Source organism: Amphibalanus amphitrite, unplaced genomic scaffold, assembly GCF_019059575.1.
Source record: "Amphibalanus amphitrite isolate SeventyFive unplaced genomic scaffold, NRLGWU_Aamphi_draft 001247F_arrow, whole genome shotgun sequence".
NCBI lineage: Eukaryota > Metazoa > Arthropoda > Thecostraca > Balanomorpha > Balanidae > Amphibalanus > Amphibalanus amphitrite.
Window position 1 is genome coordinate 175,373 of NW_024882740.1, and position 22,052 is coordinate 197,424.

Here is a 22,052-nt window from a genome sequence, read left to right on the forward strand (position 1 = left end):
TCCTCGTTGTCTGTCGCCTGAGCTCGAGCTGAAAATCTCACAAAACTGCGGCGGCTCTCGGACTGCTGTGAACTCATCGAGCGTCGTTGGAAGCACCTTATCTTTCAAGCACTTCATTTCGCAGACTTTATTGTCAACAACTGGCATTGCATAACAGGGATTTCATGCAGCATTGCACTGACCGGGCCACACAGGCGCAAACATGATACACTATCTTATCAAAGGGACCCAGAGAACTCGCCTATCAACAGTAATTCATCTCACTGCTTCGCCTCCGGGCCTCAGTGAGTCACCGGTTGACTGGGAAAGGGATGGATATATGCGGGTGGAGAAGGATGTGTCCTTCGTCAGGATCCCAGCTAACTGAAGTAGACTGGGGTTTTATTTAGACCTCCATACTATGGTTCCATTTGTACCTTTAGTACACCGCTTCCTCATTGAACCTTGGTAGAGCTAACACACTAAGAAGCCTCATATGTTCATTGAACAAGCATACGGGCAAAAGGATAAGTTATTGGTCACTAATTTCAATGTTACTAGGGATGAATGATGAACTGCTGAAACTTATCGTTCGCTTCGATGCTCGAGTATGCAACCTTTTTGTGTTGTACCATTTTCAAGCTCAAGGAAAATCATCCGGAGTCCCGACCTTCTTTCTGTCTTCTCCCCAGCGTGGTCGCGGGTCAAACATGAACAAAGTAGCACCTCCCCCACAACCACCTCAACCATCTCTCCGGCCTCAGAGTTAGAGCCTCCCCCTCCACCCCTCAGCGCGGTCCAGTGACCTCACCACTCCTCTCCAGCGCTTCAACCACCTGCAGTCTACCGCTGTGACTGAGGTACGCATACCAGTACACCGTGTTCACCGCTAGAAACACAGCCGGAAACAGCACCCGACTACTGCGGTCTATCTTTGACACAGAGTTGAACTGAGTCGGCATTGAGCCCGTCGCCGGAGAGTCCGGTCGAGGTCTTCGCTGCCGGCGCCGCCGCCGTGGGCCGAGCTTCCTCCGCCGGCCGCTGGGCGGCAGCACTGTCGCCGCCAGGTGGCAGGGCGGAGGTCGGGGCAGCGCCCGCTGGGGGCTCAGGTCGATGTAGAGGGCGGGCCCGTGCGGAGACGGGTCGGAGACGGTGAGAGGGCTGTGGTCCGAGTACAGAGCCGTCTGTCGGCAGAGGGAGGGGAGGAGCTTGTCACTGGACGTTGGTCGTACAGTCGTCAAGATCGCCGATCACGGTCCATGGTCAGCATCATGATTCATGAACAGTCACGGTCACCGATCTACTACACCTTTTTGCGTTGTTCGATGGCCAATCAGCAAAACCCATTCGTCCGATCAGCACATAGGTGGCGCCAGTGAGAGGCATTCCGGCAAAACCTTCAGCATATGGGCAAAACGGAATGCTGATCCCACTCCACAGTTCGTCAGTTGGTATTATCTTCGCTATTCGCCATAAGTGATTGAGTTCCGGCAAAATCTTTGACGATTTGGATAAATGCTTCGTCATTCGTTAATATCCCTTCGTCTTTCACCAAAACATCCCTATGCTAATTTCGGCATTCCTCATAACATTTCGTCAAAGCTAAAAACAAATCGCCCCTTTACAGAGAAGTATAAATATGACCACGTTTATACAGTGCAGTGGGAGGCATAGGTGGCGAAACTCGTAGGCCATTTATCCACATAAAAATTGGTAGCGTTCATGTGCGCCATTGCATAGGTAAGTACAATGTAGATGAACGTAGCTCACATGTTATCGGCTGATTGAAAAATGGACAGGCAACAGAGCAACAGGCTAGATAAGTTAACCCCGCCTCAAACACCAAGGTGTCACCAAGGAACAGGCAACAGGCTGGATAAGTGAGCCACGCCCCAAACACCAAGGTGTCCGGCCGGCAGGGCCCGGCTCGCCATCTGTCAGCCATTCCCTCGCGAGTCCGACCGGCGCGGCCGCCCGAGGCGTTGTCCCATGATGACATCGCACGTGCAGTGACGCGATAACGACGGCCGACTTCGTGGTTTGTATCGAAGCGCTTAGGAGTCTGACGCTCAACCATCTATGTACATGCCTACTCGGTATTGTGCCGGCAGTCTCCTTGTAGCTATCGTATAATTGCCTTTTTCGGAATCCAATGGTTAATTGGTTGCAAATTGCGCTGGAACTGTCACAAGCCTCATCCATGAATGTGTGATTAACGTTAAACATTTAATATGGCTAGATAAGCACTACATCATTGACATTTTGATCATTGACGAAAGTTTTAAATCAACAGTCATTGTTTACGCACAGTACCGATGAATTTTGCACAACGAGTAACCATTTTGTGAAATGTCGAAGCATTATGACAATCTGACAAAGTGTTTTGCCTATGACGAACATTGTGCTCAATGACAAAGAGTTATGCAGAGTGGTTAAATGGAGTCCAGCCTGTTTTGCCGACCGTCAAACAGTGATGCACATCGCCGATGGGTTATTCTGAATGACGCTTGTTCAAACTGATGCCGAAATGGTTGTGACGATTGGCCATCGAACAACGCAAAAAGGTGTAGTAGTCCATGGTCCATTAGTATTTAGCTATCAATAGAGATCTTTTGAATGTAAGAACACAAAACAAAAATGCAATGTTTCTTTGAGTCAATATGCTGCATGATTTATAACGCACGTCTATAGAGCAATTCCATCAAATTGTCAAATATTCGCCACTGTTACATACGTACCCGCTCATTGGGAGACTCCTCAGGCACCTCTTCCTCAGACTCTGAGGACTCATCGTCTGAATCCTCCGAGGACGACTGTGGCTGAGGAAAGTACACCTCGCCGTAGCCGTACTTCGTGAAAAAGTGCACAAATGCAAACTGGGGAATAGCATGGGCGGGGTCAGTGGACACGCGTGAATGTTGGTACAGGCAAGGCAAAAGACTGCTTTGGATACTATTGCGACCAGAATCAATTCGCTTGAAGCATAATCCAAACTTTGCGTGCAATAACTAAACAATACCTTTTTGTTGTGAAGTGTTTGAGCCGTTCACGACGTTTCTCCCATCTATTTACAACGGCAAATACATATAAAACCTCTGAGCATCCTATCACAAGTAGGTAGGCATATCTTAACACGATTACACAATGCACAGACCACCGGTAGCTTGTTGTTTTTTCCTACTGCGAAAAGGCTCACCTGTACAATGCTAGCGAATATGAATCCGTAGGCTATCCAGAGGAAGAGGTCCAGGGCCGTCGAGTAGGGCACCTTGGGCAGATCGGTGCGGGCCTCCAGACCCAGGAAGGTCATGGTGAGCACCGTGGTGACCCCTGCAACGTTCCATGGACATGTCACAGAGGAGTGAACAGTCAACGATGCACGAATCCCTGTCAAACTTTGTGCTACACTTCACTTTGAGGATAAAGCAGAATCAAATGAAGTTAGACGATTAGCGGAAACACATCTTACAGAAAGTCAAAGAAGTTCCGAAAATGCGACAATTTCTACCCTTATACATTGGCACGGTTAGTGTATCAATGTCTCTCCCTCCAAAAGCCAGATTCTGAGTCTCACAGCACTCACCAAGTGAGATTCTGTCGGCAGTGGCCTCCCGGTTGAGCCAAAAGGAGACCCACGACAGCACCACCAGCAGAACGCTCGGCCCGTACACCTGGATCATGAAGTTGCCCATGTGACGTCGAAGGTGGAAGCTCACCCACAGCTGTGAGAAGTTGCCTGTGGGCGTAATAAACCCGGTGAGAAGGTCTGAGCGAAGGAATAGGAAGCCACAGAGAGTGGGCTGCAATGGTTGCTCTGCCGCTCAACAGATGTCAGCAGCAGTAGCGCCTGAAGGTAGACTGTACCGCACGGCACTAGCAGATGCTGTTGTATGTACTACTCAATAGATGGCAGCGGCAGTAACGCCTGTAGGCAGACTGCACCGCACAGCACTAGCGGTAGGTTGCGCTACCGCTCACTAGATGGCAGTAGCAGTAACGCCTGTAAGTAGACTGCACCGCAGAGCACTAGCATTAGGTTTCGCTACCGCTCACTAGATGGCAGTAGCAGTAGCGCCTGTAGGTAGACTGCACCGCAAAGAACTAGCACTAGATTATGCTACCGCTCAATAGATGGCAGGAGCAGTAACGCCTGCAGATAGACTGTACCGCATAGCTCGACGATTCAACTGAGATCTTGACAAGTATGGGAGCTGGGAACGATGAATAACTGGAATGATCATGAAAATAAATAAGTAGTTAGGTAATCGTTCGAACCCTGTATACGATTAATGTGCATCAGCAAAGCATTGATCACTAATTGTGAGCAACATCTCTCTAGCTTAGCATCCATACCTACAGTCTACTTTACCGACCTCTCTTATCAGTCGCACCGTTCCGTGCTTCTATCCTCAGGATACTGAAATCCTTCTCCTCCACACCGCAACCCCCCTCCGGACTGGACAGGCAACTTTATCTCATGCGGGCTGCTCCCTTGGAGCGGCACCGCTGCTCCCGAGGGAGCGCACCCCGTAGCCGGGTGCAGTGAGTACTTTGGGGCTGGGTGGCCTGTCCTCTGGACGGGCTCAGCCCCGGTGACTCACTAGGGTGCCTGCCCAGACCAATGTCTCCCCCTATATCCTATCATCCTTCCGGCTCCGCAATGGTCTTGTCAGACCGAAAGGGCCTAACCCAACAAAACAAACAATCAGTCGCCCTCGGCCATGACACCATCAGCCGAGTCTCACCGCGCGTGTTGTGGTCGGTCCTCTCGCCGGCCGGCGTGCGGATCAGGTCAAACTGGGAGAGCTCCAGGTCCTGGGAGATGGTCACCTCTCGGCGGCTCTCGGTCCAACGGTAGAGCACGTCGTGCTCCGTGTAGCCGACTGGACCGGAAGATAGGAGGTGCAGTCGCAGTGGAAGATAGGACGCCCGTTAGTTAATACGTCAGAGACATACACATGCCATAATTATTAGGGGGAATGGAAAAGTCATGAACTCATCCAAACTGATAAAAGCACTGAATACATGCATAGATACATAAAGGCCACAAATGCATTTTTCCTCGATCACCATGTGATTTTTTATCTCATCTACTATCTGGTCATGTATTGCTCTTGTGTAAATCGGGCTAGCATCTCTCGGGCATCGGTTGAATATATATAAAAAAAAAATAACGTATCAACCAACGACATGTCATCTGTGTCGGGGATTTGAGCTGCTCGGTTGCTCGTTTCGATGCATTTTACTTACAGCTTCCAAAGTGCAGTGGACATCTTTGGGTGTCCATGGGAAAGTCCTGCAGGTTCATCGGACAGTTGGCCTGGATCGTCATTCTGAAACACAAGGTGACGAAGTGTGATATCCGACAAGTAATCCCATCGTGAATCTATGCAAAATTTCATCCGCCCTAAGAGTTTGAGCCCAATGACCGTCGAATGGCTTTGATGCATAAAAATATTGCTTTGAGAATTAACTACCAAACTTATCGTACCCAGACATCTTTATTACTCTTACCAGGCATCGGTAAAATCCTTTTTGAAAGGATTGCATTCCCAATCCACATTCCTAGTGCCGAAGTGGATTGCATTCCTACCCGCAATCCCCTTTTTTCACTTGGATTGTGATCAAATCTGCAATCCTTTTTTGCAATCCTGTTGTATTATTATGTGCACTAGTGGATCTGGGGGAGGGAGGGGGCATAGGGCCGTAGCTCCATCCCCAAATCACCCATTTCTAGTACCTAGTCTTGCGAGTAATTCCTATCTAAGGGCGGCACAGGTATTTTATGGGAAATATTTTTTTGCCTCAAACACCCCCACATTAATACCTCTACCCAACCAGTGTTTTATATTTTTAAAACTCGCCCTCAAATAGGTACGTAACTTTGCCCTTCCTATGTAGTTCATCAGCGTATATTATTTTGAGCGTTTAAATTAAAAGCGTTTAAATTATTTCAAGTTTCGATGTAAAGCCCTTGATAGCAAAGTACATTAAGCCGATGAAGCCGATCTCATAATTTTCAATCGCAACAAACCATTTCAAAGCACTAATCAAACACAATCTGGATTGGATTGCAAAAATTGGAAGTATGATGCAATCCAATCCGCAATCAAATCCTGTTTTTTTTAATGGATTTCAAATCCAGGTGCAATCCACCAAAAAGGAATGCAATCAGGATTTTGCAATCCTGCAATCACAATCCTACCGATGCCTGCTCTTTACCAACACTGACACTCCTGCATAAAAATTGCGTTTATATCGGATCATCAATCTCCACAAGCCCTTTGCCACCCCCACCCCCAGCCGGCCGCCTACCTGGCCGAGTAGAGCACCTTCCCAGTGCGGTACAGGCGGACAAACTTGTTGGGCGTGGTGATCTTGTGCAGCCGACTGCGGCGGCCGTTGAAGAAGAACGTATCCGGTTTCCAGATACGCTCCAGGGTCGACACACTAAGGCTGAGCACGTCCAGCTCGAGGTCCTCGAACGCCAGCCGCTGGTCCACCCACGACTGACGGAAGTAGCAGTTCATCGAGTAGGTCTGAAAATGACCGCCAGACAGGCGACAAGTGAGCTTTTTGGAGCCCTTTCGGCCTTTCAGGCCATGACGTAGCTATGGGATGATATGATAGGGTGCAGATATTGGACTGTACGGATCAACGACGGTGCATCGGAACAAAACCCACCGTCCCACCGTTCGGTCGGTGGGACAGAACCGTCCTAATGGGTACCAACTTATATAAGTCTACTCTGTAATACAGCATTCTCCATTACAGGCTTTATACTTTACAGATAGTCCATTTCTGTTGAACAATTATTCAACACGCCGTATTTTCTTTAGCACGCTCTCTCGTTTAACAGTCGCCTGTTGTTTATATCGTAAACATGCACCCGTTAGTGTTTGATCGGCAGTCAGTCTCCTAAGTGTCTGAGCTGCGCGATCAGCGAAGTTTGCTCGGGCGTGTGGGCCTCGTGTCTCCCGGGACCACGAGAATGCGAATGATTGATCGGTCGTGTGCAGTGGGGCATCGTACACCGCATCAGCATGTTATCGTTCCGTTCGTTTCTGTGTGGTTGCCAGGGTATGCAAAAAAAAGAGTAAAAAGCAATATACCAGTCAATAATTTTACAAGATTATTTGCCCGATATGCAGCACCATTCCAGATCGTCTGAGATCATTTCAAATCCACTCAAGAAGAACACGCAATGCAAATTCATGGCCACATTTATTCCAAACGATGCAAAACAAGTTATTGCTGATTTAGCGTGATGTAAAATCTACACATCTAATAAAAAAGTAATAGCAGTCTATGATGTCTACATGACCGGTAGAAAACGGATGCAGTTAGCTATTGAAACGTCGAGTGATTAAAAGACAGAGGCAAAAGACGCCAGATATTGTTATCAACAGTGATAAAAAAGCACTACAAAAGTCGTCATAACATGTCCAAAGGCAAAGCACGTCAGAATCCATAGAGTCATCGGTTAATCGCTGTCAGCGTCTCGCCTGTAGTCCATCCACGCGTCGGGGGCTGCGGCCGCCGGAGCAGCGCCGTCCTCCCGATCAGCCCCGTTGCCGGCAATCCGCCGGAGTTTTTCGTCTCTGGCCAGACGCTGCTGGCGGCGCCGGTCCCTCCGGCCACGGGAGAGTCTCCGCCGACTTCGGCTGGACGAGTCAGACTCATAGTCGCCCAGAGTCGGTGCTGGCCCGGCCGACTCTTCGGCAGACGCCGGCCGCGGGTCCGCGCCGCCCGGTGCAGACGCAGTTCCCGGGATCGTTCCCTGAGCCTGCCGAGGATGCGCAGCTTCAGTAGAGTGTGACGGCTGGGACGGGCTCGGGAGGTGGATGAGCTGAGAGGCCGGCTCGTGAGAGGCCGAGCGCTGGTGACGCAGCGTGGGTCGCTGTCCGGCTCCTCCACCGCGCGGCGACAGGCCCAGGGTCTGGAGTAGCGGCGACGGACGGCTGGGCGTCGGACTCGAGCTCCGGAAGACCGAGAACGCTCCGGGAGAGGCGGCCGTTGGCGGCGGACGCCCGGACGCAACCTGACGGAGCGTCTGCGGCGACGGCATCACCCCCTGGGCGACCGGGGAGAGAGGCGAGAGCGGCGCCGGAAAACGACCCTCGACCAGCGCCGGATCTATGGAGAGAGCGTCCGGGTGCTGGGAGAACGGGTGACGCAGCAGCGGGGGCAGTCCCACCGCCCGGCCTACAGACGACAGGGAGGCATACTGAGAGAACAGGGCCTGGTCCGGAACCGGGCGACGCGGGGCCGAGCCGGACGCACGTGGCTGGGCCTGGTGCCGTGCAGGTGGCTGGAAAGGACCAGCTGCAGCTGCAGCAGACGCCTGGGAGTGAGACGCGGCAGGTACTGCAGACTGGCGCTGCCGCTCAGAGGTCTGAAGATGGGCCGGGCCTGAGGCAGCTGGCTGCTGCTGGGCCGGTGGCTGGTTCGTGGCTGGCGGCTGGTCCTTGGCTGGTGGTTGGTCCTTGGCTGGAGGCTGGTCCTTGGCTGGTGGCTCGTCCTGAGCTGGAGACTGGCCCTTGGCTGGTGGCTGGTCCTTGGCTGGTGGGTGGTCCTCGGCTGGAGGCTGGTCCTTGGCTGGCTGCTGGCCTTGTACTGGTGGTGGGGCCGGGACCGGTGACTGGTCTGTGGCTGGCCTCTGGTCCGGGACCGGCGGCTGATGTGTGGCTTGCAGCTGCTGTGGAACTAGCATCTGACGTGGGGATGAGGGCCGCTCCGAGACCGGTGGCTGGTTCCTGGTTGGCAGCTGGTTTGGGGCTGGCGGATGGGCTGGTATTTGCCTGACAGGAGGTTGGCTCGATCTACGGGCTGGCACAGGATTGTGATGAGACGCCATTGCTGACTGCTGGTGGGTCTGCAGGCTGCTGGTTCTAGCAGAAGAGGTAGTTCTCCTACTGAGCATATTGGAGTTATCAGGAACTGGAGAAAGATGGTGTGAAACTAAGACTGGATTTCGAAAAACTGAAGCATGGCCCCGTGTCTGAGGCAGAGGGCGTGCCTGGAGAATAGTTGCCTGTGGCCTCGGAAGCTGTGAGAGAGGATCAGATCGGGAGGATGACGGACCACGGGCTTCAGACGGCTGCGTTGATCCTCCGGCCTGACTATGACCGCTGGACAGGTCCATCGGAGTTTCGTCCGGAGCCTGCTGAGTCCGTTCTTCGTCGTCATTCCCCGCGCGCCGCCGGCCGCGGATCTCTGGGCTGGAGTGTTCCACTCGCAGCGAGTCATGCCGAGCGATCGGAGACCGAGAGCGCACCGGGGGCGACCGGGGGCGGTCCGGTGCCGCCCTGGAGCTGCGCGCCATCAGCCCCTCGGCCTCCTGGAGTTCCTGGAGCTGCTCCTCTCGGTACTCCAGGACATGTCGAATGATCGCAGAGTTGATGAGACTCGAAGCGCCCAGGTATGCGGCCGACAAGTCGTCGTGCAGCGGTATCGGTGACACTGGCTCCGTCCTCATCTGCAGTTGCTGATCAGGGTCTCTGCTAGCGTGCGAAGGACGCTGAGACGCCTCCGGCGGCTGAAGCGGCTGCTGAGACTGGTCTTGCGGCTGCGGCTGCTGCGGCTGGCCCTGAGACTGCTGCTGCTGCGGCCGCTGGAGAATGGCAGCCGGCGGCAGGGGCTGTACTCGGACCTGCTCCTGTTGCTGAGATTGGAGTGGCGACTGCTGAGACCGAACCAGTTGCTGCTGCTGATGAAGATGCTGATGAGATCGGTCCCGCTGTTGCTGCTGTGCTGCTAGGAACTGCTGCTGCTCCTGCTGACGAGACGGGCCCTGTTGTTGCTGATGCCGAGGTCGGCACTGTTGCTCTTGATGCTGCTGAAACCGCATTTGCTGTTGCTGTTGAAACAGACGTTGCTGCTGCTGCTGTTGCTGCTGCTGCTGCTGCTGAGACCGGATCAGATGCTGCTGCAGATGAGCCCGAACCAGCTGCTGCTGCTGAGCCAGGGCCAGCGGCTGCTGTTGCTGCCGAGACTGTCCATGCTGCTGATCTTGCTGAAACCGGACAGACAGCTGCTGCCGTGGCCGGACCTGCTGCTGCTGCCGGGCCGTCGGGGTCAGCGGCTGGGGCTGTGTCGAGTCGGGCTCGACAGGCTTCTGTTCGGGGCTGTCCTCACCTGTCACATCGATCTCCTGGTCGGCGTCATCTTCGCCACCAGTCGGCAGCGAGTTGTGGGACGCGTCGGTGACGGTAATGGTCTCATAGTGAGGGGACACAGCAGCTAGACGGCGCGCCGGAGGCACTGGGATCGGGCCCTCTACGCCGCGGGAGGACGGCCCGGCTGCCTGGCCGTCGGGAGCTCGCGCCGCCTGACCGCTCACCCCGTTAGGTCCGGCGTGCTCCCCCGGCCGCCCGGAGTGCGGCGGGTGCTCTCGATGTGCCGCGCGGACTCCCGACGGGCCGGCTCCGTCGGCCGAGGGCGGTACAGCGAGCTGTCCCGCCGGCGGCTGAGCGGCGGCCGGTCTCGGCGCAACTGGGGACCAGTCGCTCTCTCCCGAGTCGGATTCTGCCGGCTCGTCCCGCAGGTTACCGGGCATCGTCGGCAGCGGTTCACCCTGGCCGAGCCGCACCCTGGCCCTTTCCTCGCCTACCCTCGGGCAGTGGTAGAGTACCGCCTGGGGCCGCCAGCCGGAGAGGCCGCCGTAGGACATTCCGGGCCGGCTGTACCGGATGGAGACGGCGATCCGCAGCAGCTGCTCGCAGGTCACCGGCCGGCCCGACGGGTGGTGCTCGCGCCAGCGGAACTCCTTGAGCCGCTCCGACAGCTCGTGGTCCCAGAGGCCGGCGATGAAGCGCCACAGCACGCGCCGGCGCCGCGAGCGGGCCAGCTCGTCGGAGAAGGCGGCCGTGGCCAGCGCCTGGAGACGCGTCATGAACGCCTCCAGAGACTCGTTCGGCTCCTGGAGGGCCTCCTCGAACCGGCGCACCAGATTCTCGACCGACTCCGGCTCCTCCGGCGGGTCGCTCCCGTCCTGCGGCCAGTTGGAGGCCATCGCTCCGGTCACTGCCGCAGCGCGCACCGATAAAAAACTAGCCTCGGTAGCCTCACTGCACGTAAATATCAATCACTGGTTTCTCAGGTGTCACTGCTAGTCACTTGCTCGCCCGCCGGCCGGCAGCCGCGCGACCCGAGGTCACGACGGTCACCGCCCAAAGACCGGCCGGCCGGGCGCCGCGACCGCGGGTCGCGCGCGCAGCTGACATCTCAGTGCCTCGGGCGGGGCACCGGCAGGGGCGGATCCAGGGAGGCCGGCAAGGGAGGTTGGGTGAGGGATGACGCAAGTCACTATGGGAGATTGCCATTCTTGTAAAATTTTGAAATCTTTTATTTAAGACCTTACACAAAATGCTTTTATTTCCAGAGTCATTTCCAGACGTCTCTGTAAACGCCTTTGCAGTAGTCGACCAGAGGCGTTTTAAACTTATAGTCAGTCATATCTAATGGAGTGTGCTTGCTCTGCTCGGTTATGTAATCCCGATCCATTGAATGGCTTTTGAGAAACCATGACTAATTTCTTAAACATAATTATTGCCACAAAATTACCAAATGTAAAGTAGACAACACAAAATTATAAAAAAATGCAAATCAAATGCATTACCATTTATTCAGAAGTTGGCCATATGCCAGGAAAGAGTCAACCGATCCGATTACCTATATGCTGAGGAACGTCTGAACACTTCATAAAGCGGGATCCAATACCAGAAAAAAAAACACACACACAAACGGTTGAGTATTCAGTCGCACGATTCTGTTATCACGGACAGCAGGTCGCATATTGAATAGAGAAAGCGGAAAATGAGATTATGATATTTGAATGAATTGTGACTTAGTGATCACACTAGCGATCGAACCTGTGGAGTTGGCGGTTTTTCTTTGAATTTGCATCCGGCTACAGCCTTTTATTAAAATTGATTCCGAATCCCATTCCGTCTTCACATCCAACTCTGATTCCACTCCGACTCCAACTCGGACTCCAGCCATCTCAGTTACCTGTAAGTATGTTTAACCCTCGCCGGCCGAGGGGGGGGGGGCGGGTGCCGCCCCCCCATAGGGTTTTTTCGCGATAGCTCCGAACACGCTGACGATAGAGAGCTGAAACTTGGCATACCTGACCTTTGATCCAAGCCGGATCTTTTGACGCCAACCGCATTTTTGGGTCAGGTCAGGTCACTGACCTATGACGTCATAAGTGAACCTCTGTACGGTCTTCAAATGTCGCAACTTCGCAACGCCCTCACTGCCAGAGGAGATGTCACAGGGAAATGAAACTTGCAGGATCTAGTATCCATTATGAGTCCCACAACTTGTATATCTCGGATTTTTCCTAAAGGTCATATGAGGTCAGGTCATTTTCGTGACCTCACCATTATAAGTCAATGGGGAAAAATGAAAACTGCTATTCTGGCGCCGGGAACGATCTCCAACTATCTCAAGCACACAGAATCGTGATTTGATGCACTCCTTGCAAGGTTAGATGCGTCACTTTTGCAATGTTGACCTTGCGTGACGTCATTTATGACGTCATCAAGGTCATATTAGTTTTTCGTCAATAACTCTTGATCAAATTGAGCTAGCGAGTCGGGAAAGCCACCAATGGACTCAGGAAGACCTGCCGAATCGAATGATATGCGACATGACCTCTTTCGACCAACTTCGTGACCTGGGGGTGCTGACCTGACCTTGACCTGAGGTCAACACCCCAAGTTGACCTGACCCGGACAAAAAGTATATCATTCGACGCGCCTGAGCGAGACGAACACGATGCTGCCAAAATCGGCGCTCTGCGGCCGTTTTTTTGCGAAGTTATTCACCAAAAACTGAACCGTACCTTGGGGCACTTGACCTGACCTCAGAGGTCACCGGTTGACCTAGGACCTTAAAATCGGGTACCAATCTCTGCGTCTCGTAACGGCGCACACGCTCGTTTTTTCTGCGACGCGCTAGCTCGACCAGGGGCGAAACGGCGAGGGGGGGGTCGTACCCGCCCCCCCCCCCTCGGCCGGCGCGTATGTAGAAAACCAATAGGTCCGGCGAGGGTTAACCCGCGCTCCGTTGGGCTATTCAGCCATACGTGCCCTGCTGGGGGGGGGGGGGGGGCAGATTCTGCCCCCTTGTCTTCTTCCGAACCGATGGTCGTAGAAAGACAGGGAAAACGGCAATAGAAAGCTCTCAACAAGGCAGATCTTAAGAGCCCAATTTTTTTTGCTTAAGTCGATCAGAGGTCAGGTCAAGGTCATGTCAAGGGTACAAAATGCAAGTTTCTACAGCATCGGCCTTGTACCGTAGTTGCCGAAGAATGGACTGAGACTGATTGCCCAAAACGTGTTCTTAGGCTACCAAGACAATATTCGTTGCATACAATATCATTCAAAGGTCAAGGTCAAGGTCAGGTCAGGTCAGGTCAGGTCACCAAAAACAAAATATAGAAAAGGGCATGTGCGACACATGTTTTATGGGTCATTTTATTCATAGAATTCAATAAGCACACTCAATTAGTGATATGGACCACCTCTGGATGAATTTCAGGCCGAGGTCAGGTCAAGGTCAGGTCAAGTGAGGTCAAATTTTGAAGTTGGTTGTTAAGGCCTAAAAAGGTGTCTAGCAGTGGTGCAGTTTTTCACGGCGAATCGAATGGTCCTATTTTTGTTTCCGTATGAGGTCTAAAACTTTCAGAAAAATCATTTTTCTAAAATTTTGTGTGTCGTGACGTCATAAAATTTTGAATAACTCCCACATTTTTGAACCGATTCTTCTAAAAATTGGTATTTAGGTGCACGTAGACCACTTCTCTGACATATATTCCGTTATTTCGATACACCCAAATTTTTGATTTAATAATTCCCAAAAAGTCAATTTATTTAGAAAAAATGGGCCAAAATCAAAACCGAGATTGCCATTTGATAGACAAAGTAGACTCACGTATAACCTTTTTTTGTGACGTCTTGATTCCTTTAAAAATGAAGATGTTAGCGGCGTTAAACATTTTGCCATTTTTTAGGCGAAAATGGCGAACATGACGTCACTAAAACATCATTTCCTCAATTTTTTTTCCGCAACTTTTCAGCAACTCGCGGGTTAACCCGCGCCCCGCTGGGGGGGGGGCAGAATCTGCCCCCTCCCGTTTTTCGTCAATAACTTCTAAACGCGTTACGCCAGCGACGTCAAACTTTCAGTACCTTATACTGAAAGTTTGACGTCGCTGGTGTAACGCGTTTAGAAGTTATTGGCGAAAAACGGGAGGGGGGCAGATTCTGCCCCCCCCCCCCAGCGGGGCGCGGGTTAACCCGCGAGTTGCTGGGGGGGGGGGCGTCGGGCGATAAGCGCCCCCACTTTTTTCGCCGCGCCATAGCATAAAAACGGCGCGCCGCAGGCGCGTCAAATTTTGGGTACCTGTATGGAATTGTTTGAAGTTTATTGTAACAAAGTTTAAAAAAAAATCGGTCGGAAAATTATTGAGATATCGAGGTTTTAGTGACGTCATGATTTCTGAGTTTTCGACCAAAAACGGCATATGTTCAAAAAATCATATAAAATCACGGAATAGACATACAGACATGCCGTAAACGCCGTTAGACTGCCAATACCATGAACATTTAAATGGCTATCTTCGATTATTGATTATTGTTCCGAATTTTCCAAAATCTTGAACTGAATCTGGGCAATTTCTCGTGACTTCTTCACGACCATGATACATGCATTTTTTAAATTGAACTTTTTTAGCCAAACACGTACACATATGATAAAATGGATGTCACCATCGTCGCAGGGGCGGATCCAGGAAAACTCCAAGGGGAGGGTCATGAATCGAAGTGGTGCCCCTACCTATACCCAAAATTAAAAACTCAACGGATTTCGTCCACTTCATTTTGGTGGTGCCCCCATTTTCAGTTTTTTTTTCTTTTTATTTTTTATTTTTAGTCAGTATCTTAACTCTTAGCCACAACCACATTTACCAATTGTAAGCAAGTATATATGAATGTGCTATGTGTATATATGTTGTGGACGCTGAGTAGTGAGTACTTACCAGGAACGTTATCAGGTAAGTAAATCGTTGTCAGTCCGACGAACTTGACCCTGGCGTCTAAAGGGTCTGTCCTTGACACTTCAGTTTTGTCAGGGGCACCAAAGTCCTTCCAGGGACACCACAAACCTGTCAGGGGCACCTTCGGCCTTGTAGGGGCGCCACACAGGGGCGTAACTTTGTATACTTTTGGGGAGGCAGGTGCCCCCCCAACTTGAAATTTTGCCACCCCAACATTCCGTTTGCCCCCCCCAACCTTGGTGGGCGCCCCCAGGCCCGAAAGGCGCCCTCACGGGCCAGCGGCGTCATAGGAGCGCGTGCGCCATCTTTCAAGGGGGCGCCATCGCCTATATGGAAATGGGATGCGTGAGAGGGGAACCTCTGAGGCCGTGGGGGCGCCTGCATGCGAAAGAGGGGCGCCCATGAAGTCCTCAGGGGCGCCTCAATGCAAAACACGGGCGCCTGAGATGGCCACAGGGGCGCCTGCATGCGAAAGAGGGGCACCTTATTGGCCTCTGAGGCCCTTCGGGGTGCCTCTGAGGTCTATAGTATAGGGGGCGCCCACATGAAAAAGGGGCGCCCATTAAGGCCATAATGGCGCCCCAATACGAAAGAGGGGAGACTGCAAGCCAAATGGGGGCGCCTCCGAGGCCCATAGAAAGAGGAGCTCCAGTTGAAGCCCAAAGGGGCGCCTCAATGGGAATTAGAGACGCCTGTGAGGTCTATAGGGGCACCTCTGATGCCCATGTCGAGAGAGTCGTCAGTCGTTTGTGTAACGTTCCTCAGGGATGGTGCGCCGCTTGCGGCAAGTAAAAACTTAGCTAAATAGCGTGCCCCATTGGTTAAAAAGCGCCCCTCGAGCCAAAGTGGTGCCCCTCTGACAACACGCACGTCTTATGTCATCTGTTTTGCTAATAACTAATGCCCCCGCATGCAGAGCGGCGCCCCATCCGTTTATCAATGTGACCCTTCAGGTGGATGAAGCGCCCCTCTGGCCAATACCTTATCATCATTGTTGCTAGAACAGCGCCCCCAGTCCGTAGACTGCCCCATTGGCTCCTGAAGGCGCCCCTCGTGCCCGTTTTGGCGCCCCTCTGCACTGAGTAATGAAATGTATGTGGCCTACCAATTCTTAAGGGCGCTCCTTGAGTCATAATCATCGCTCCTCGGGGAGGGGGGGGGGGAGGCTAGAGGGCCTAGATACCATAGCACGCTATAGTGTGTTATGGCATCCCTGCTGCTAAAACGGCACACTTAGCTAGGTTAGCGCCTCAACGGTTCATACAAGCGCCCCTCGAGCCGAAGTTCGCGCTCCTCTGACTGACATAATTTCCTTGCTAAGTACGACGCCCCTCGCTGGGCATGGGGTGGCGCCCCACCAGTTTACCAACGCGCCCCTTTAGCCACATGAAGCGCTCCTCTGGTCAATGCGGTCAATACCTTATTTCATCACTGCAGCTAGAGCGGCGCCCCTATTTCGGTGGCTGTTCCATCGGTTCCTGAAGGCACCCCTCGAGACAGTTTGGAGGCCATCTGCAGTGAGTATTAAAATTGATGTGGTTAAGAATGGCGCCCTCTGCACGGTGTCGCACCGATTCTAAAGGGCGCCCCTTGAGTCAATGTAATCGTCCCACAGGGCCTTGTGTGTTATGGTATCCCTGCTGTTAAAGCGCCACTCTTGCTTGGCGTAGCGTCCCAACGGTTCATAGCACCCATCGAGCCAATGTTAGCGCTCCTCTGACTATACTGGCATCCTACATCATCTTTTTTGTTCAAAGGGTGGCAAAATGTGGACCCGAGGACCCGGTCAAAAGAACCGGTCTGGACCCATATGGGTCCGGACCGGTTCCTGGAAATTTTCTGGCGGGTCCAACCGGGTCCTACCATAAACCATACATAGTGGACACTACATATGATTGCAAAATATGAAGTGAATGGAAAGAAAACATTTGCTCATGTATGTTCCTTTGCACACTGTAGTTCATAAGTATTATCAGTGGGAAAAGGGCTGTTTTACACGATGCAATTAATGATTTCTACAAACGGTTTGTATTAGGTAATTGATTTTTGGGGAACGGGTCCAACTGGTTCCGATTCCAACTTAGACCGGGTCCGACTGGTTCCAGAAATGTCCAGCCGGGTCTGGTTCGAGTCTGGTTCCCAAAATTTTCACGTTTTGCCACCTCTAGATCAAAGCAGGAGTAATTTGTAGGGGAGAGCGGGGAGAGTTGTATCATGTCCAAGTTGTATCAGGGCGAATTGTGCCAAACTTATCCAATGGATGGCGCTCGCGACACGACCAGCCGACGAGGTTTTCCGGGCGCCATCTTTCCCTGTTCTGTCTTGTGGCTGAGTGGACGCGTCTCGAGGTGAGAGCCGATTTTGTTTTTGTTTTAATGTCATTCTAAAAAAATAAGTTGCAAGAAAATGTGTGTTTTGGGCATTTAGATGTGCACGAATTTGAAAATCTCCGTAGCGGTGGTGAGGGTAGGTTCTAAGGCTGCGTGAGTGAAAACGGATTTCTCCAGCTGTCCGCTGTTTTTTTTTTAGCACGAGGATGTTTTTCCAAGATGGCGGCTAGGTACATGTTGTATCAGAGCCGGGTGGGGTATGTTGTAACATGTATGTATGTATGTATGTATGTATGGGTATGTACTATGTTGCTTTTGATCGCGAAAGCTAAGCCCTGGCTCGCGTTTGTAGGTAGCTAGTCAATGCTCGTTCCATTTCGGCACAATGTGTTGGCTTCTTTGCTCTTAACGGGCCACTTTTGCGTCTAGTCTGTTGATGTTTCGTTCGGATTGCATTGACCTAAGTTTGGTCTAATAAAGTGAAGCCTTTGAGCATACCTATACATTGTATTAACCCCATTTAATGTTGCTGTTATGTTCAAAACCAGTAGCAAGCACACTCCCTGAAACGTGAAATAGTGATACAAATTACCCCACCATGTGATACAACTCACCCAAGCCATGGGGCAAGTTGTATCAAAAACATTGTTCTATTCGGCAGACCGTAGAAGAAAAACTGGTAGAGGTAGCGGAAAAGTTACTTTGCACAAAAAAGCAGAAGAATCAAGGAAGGGGACAGTATGGAAATAATGAGTTTATCACGGATAGTTACGAGTTTATGGGTCTCGGAGTAAAAACTGATACAACCCACCCCACTCTCCCCTATCATTTCGTGATAACTTGATATCACCTGGTGAGCCACAGACTTCTGCATGTCTCGGTATACAGAGGTATATGGGTGACCTAAGCTTGAACGCTCTCAGCCTGGGATTAACCCGCGCCGGGCTGGTGCTCCGCGACTTCCGCGCCGGGCGGTGAGGGGGGTGTCTGGTCTAACTCGGCTCCTGGGCCACGTAGCGACACGCAGTAAGCATCATTCGAAAGAGCATCAAAAACAATGACGGAAACACTTCGGTCATTTTTTGGGTCAGGTCAAAGGTCAGGTCGCCTGAGGTCATCGAAGGTCAAATGTAGGCCATTTCAACAATTTTGGAAACTGCAACGGCTAACTCGGGACCAATAGAGCTACAGCGCCGCGGAAAAGCGCATTCGATAGCCCTTTTACAGACCTTTCTGACCATTGTTCTCAGATTTGACCTAAGGTCAACGGTTTAGCCTCCAAAGGGCAAAAACTGTAAAATAGCAGTTTTCACGAAAACTGTTTTTTGGCAATAACTTTTGACTTAAGAGTGCCACGACATTACTTTTGGCAGCATCATGTTCCTCTCGTCGAGACGCGTCGAATGAACTATTTTTTGACCTTGAAAGGTCATTTTTAAAATTTGACCTCAGGTCAAGGTCATAACTAGAGATTGCAATCCCGGGATCGGGATCCCGGAATCCCGGCGGGATTTTAATCCCGATCCCGATCCCGAAATTCCGCCAATCCCGGTATCCCGAAAAGAATCAGTTTTTCACCTTAAAAAGAATGCAGCCGCTGCACGAGTCTTGTTTACACTGTTTATGGTGCTGCGTGACATAAAGCAGATAAACTATTTAGCTGGCACCCCGTATTGGCCGTCGACAATCGACCGTGTTGACTGTTGGTAGCTCTCGGGTATCACCCACAGCGGTCAAGCCGCTTAAATACGTACGAAAAAGGGTCCCGAACGCCAAAAAATTGCAGCATCAGCGCTGCAACATCTTTATCAGGATCACAGATCGTTCAGCGATTCTGACTTGCCCGTCCGTGGCCGGAACAAAGGAGGTCATCAAGACAGTCTTTGAGCTCGTGTCGCAGAAACATGTCACAGATGTCACGCAAGTGACGGCAGAGCTCACTGATTCAGACGTTGAAGACGGTAGAGTGGAGCTCTCCCAGTCAGTGACTCTGCTCTCAAAGAGACTTTCGAGCAAATTCTGAGAGACATTAATGATGAAAGCGGAACCGGAAGGAGGTAAAGTGACCAAGCGACGTTTTGAAAACATTGTGAAATAGGGAGCTGCCAAAGTTGGCGTACACTCGTTGCGAGTTTTTAAGTAGACAGACCTACCAGCATGGCAATGGCTTAAAACTGTCGCGCTAACCACGAGTAGCGTAGAGGAAGAGTGAGTGAGGCGTGGATGTGCTGGAACCCGTCTAGTAAACGTACTGGTCGACGCACAGTTTTATGAAGGCCAATTGGGAATAAATGCTAATGCTAATCAAATCGAAACGTTTTATTCGCAAATTCAATCGTTTTTAATGCAAATGACATGGTCTAAGGATGGCTTTTGGTTGCCTCTTTGTTTGTGGTAAGCTAAAAGACGCAAAATATGTCAGTAGGAAATCACTCTTACGACATTTAGTGACAAGACCGGGATCCCGGGATCCCGGGATCCCGAAATAAAAACTTTCGGGATCCCGGGATTGGTAAAACGTTCCGGGATTGCAATCTCTAGTCATAACCTGACCGAAAAGGGTCATGTTGCATATCAGTCGATCCGTATCGTCGAGCTGAATACATCTGAAGTGTTTTCATCGCTCTAGCACGCCTTTATCAAAAGTTACAGCCAAAAAACTGGTGGTGACCGTCTATGACCTGAGATGACCTCAAGGGCACACAGAGGGGTCACAGGTGCATTTTTTCCGATTCAGTGTATCATGTTTACCTATGAAACGATGTTTGAGAGGGTTCTAAATACCATTCGTCCAAAAAAGGCTCATTTCAATTTTCTCCCATTGACTTATAATGGAGAGGTCGCAAAATTGACCTGACCATAGGTCACTGATATCAAAATTCCGAGATAAACATTTTAGACATACTGTTACTCTTATCAATCGCTGAAAGTTTCAAGGCGATCGTTCAGTCGGTGTAGCTATGACGAGGATTGCAACTTTTTTCTGAGGTGAGGTCTTTTGACGTGACCTGGTGACCTGACCTTGAGAGCTCTGGGTCTGAAATTTGCACATGTGTAAAAAAAAGATGCATGAACAGGTGTGCCAAAAACGGCGGCGCGGAGTTTTGAGATATCTGCGAAAAACCGCAGGGGAGGTGTTCACTCCCCCCCCCGGCCCGGCGCGGGCGGGGGGGGGGGCAATTTTTTATTTTTTTCGATGAGGGCAAATTTTTGCCACTGGTTTGCTTCTAGAACACGTGCGGAAAAGATGCAGTATGAAGTGTGTTCTTAACTTAAAAGGGGAGGCGTAAAAACGTCCCTTGCTTCTGCGTGGGGTGAAGTTCTACAGATTTGTTTCTTTAATCTCGCCTTTTTATCAGTTGTTTTTTCTTTTCTTTTTGTCAATTCATCAGTTCGTCTCGTTTCTTTAGAAGAACTACCATATGCGTTGTTTAATAAGGCGTCACTACCCTGGTCCCCAAAGTGCTTTCAAAATGTATTTGGTTACAAAATAATTCCGCGCTTTTGGCGCGCTATTTCAGAAAAAAAACTGCAACATAACGTGCCAAAACACGACGGCACAAAAACAACGTGCTATGGTAAAAAAAAAAATGCTGCCGTTAACTGAAATAAGACTTATTTCTAGACAGTCACGGGGAGGCGCCCCCATGCCCTTAAAAAGGCGCCCCTGACAGCGTTGCCCCCCCAACGAAAACCAAAAAGTTACGCCCCTGGCGCCACAGGCCCGCCAGGGGCACCACAGGCCTGCCAGGAAGCAGGGGCACCACAGGTCTAGCAAGTATACACGACAGGCCTGTCAGGGGCACAACGGGCCTGTTGGGCCCATGAGCACCCCTAGGGGCAGGGGTACCACAGTCCTTCCAGGGGCAACGCAGGCCTGTGAGGGGCACCAGCGGCCTAGCAGGGGCACCAGTCAACACAGGCCTGCCAGGGGCACCACAGACCTGCCAGGGGCACCAGAGGCCTGCCAGGAGCACCACCGACCTCGCAGGGGTAACTTGGGCCTGTCAGGGCCAAGGGGCACCACGGGCCTGTCGAGAGGCACTTCAGGCTTTTCAGGGGCACCATAGTCCTCTCCGGGCGCAGGGGTAGCAGGGGCACCAGAGGCCTGCCAGGGGCACTGCAGGCCTAGCAAGGGCACCACTGGTCTATCAGGGGCACCACGAGCCTGTCATAGCCAGCCATCTCAGGCTTGTCAAGGCCCAGGGGCACCACAGGTCTGTGAGGGGCACCAGCGACCTAGCAGGGGCACCAGTCAACACAGGTTTGCCAGGGCGCCACAGACCTGCCAGGGGCACCACAGACCTGCCAGGGGCACCAGAGGTCTTCCAGGGGCACCACCGGCCTCGCAGGGGCACCTTGGGCCTGTCAGGGGCACCACGGGCCTGCCGAGGGGCACTTCAGACTTTTCAGGGGCACCAGTCCTCTCCGGGCGCAGGGGTACCAGCGGCCTAGCAAGGGCACCAGAGGCCTGCCAGGGGCACCACAGGCCTAACAAGGGCACCTAAGGCTTGTCAGGGCCCAGGGACACCACAGTCCTTCCAAGGGCACCGCAAGCCTGTCAGGGGCACCAGAGGCCTGCCAGGGGCACCACAGGCCTAGCAAGGGCACCACTGGCCTGTCAGGGGCACCTCAGGCTTGTCAGGGCCCAGGGGCACCACAGTCCTTCCAGGGGCATT

The 22,052-nt window shown here is 52.0% G+C and overlaps 2 protein-coding genes across 2 annotated transcripts in view; both read right to left on the minus strand.

The window, feature by feature from the left end:
- Window positions 1-112: 112 nt before the first annotated feature.
- Window positions 113-22,052, minus strand: part of LOC122371472 (gamma-aminobutyric acid receptor alpha-like) — a 27,819-nt gene continuing 5,879 nt past the window's right edge. Inside the window, exons 4-10 of the mRNA XM_043347820.1 lie at window positions 6,295-6,518; window positions 5,230-5,312; window positions 4,725-4,862; window positions 3,563-3,715; window positions 3,176-3,309; window positions 2,718-2,855; window positions 113-1,163 (exon numbers count right to left, since the gene is read on the minus strand). Of these exons, the coding sequence (XP_043203755.1) occupies window positions 768-1,163; window positions 2,718-2,855; window positions 3,176-3,309; window positions 3,563-3,715; window positions 4,725-4,862; window positions 5,230-5,312; window positions 6,295-6,518 (1,266 nt within the window). The 3' untranslated portion in view covers window positions 113-767. The remainder of the gene's footprint in view (window positions 1,164-2,717; window positions 2,856-3,175; window positions 3,310-3,562; window positions 3,716-4,724; window positions 4,863-5,229; window positions 5,313-6,294; window positions 6,519-22,052) is intronic.
- LOC122371470 (histone-lysine N-methyltransferase 2D-like) lies at window positions 7,185-11,168 on the minus strand. Its single transcript, XM_043347816.1, has one exon. It carries the CDS (start codon window positions 10,991-10,993, stop codon window positions 7,463-7,465), a length of 3,531 nt encoding a protein of 1,176 aa, XP_043203751.1. The 5' UTR covers window positions 10,994-11,168; the 3' UTR covers window positions 7,185-7,462.

Coding starts and splice junctions, on each gene's coding strand:
- LOC122371470 (XM_043347816.1), bottom strand. CDS start 10,993: ATGGCCTCCAACTGGCCGCAGGACGGGAGCGACCCGCCGGAGGAGCCG.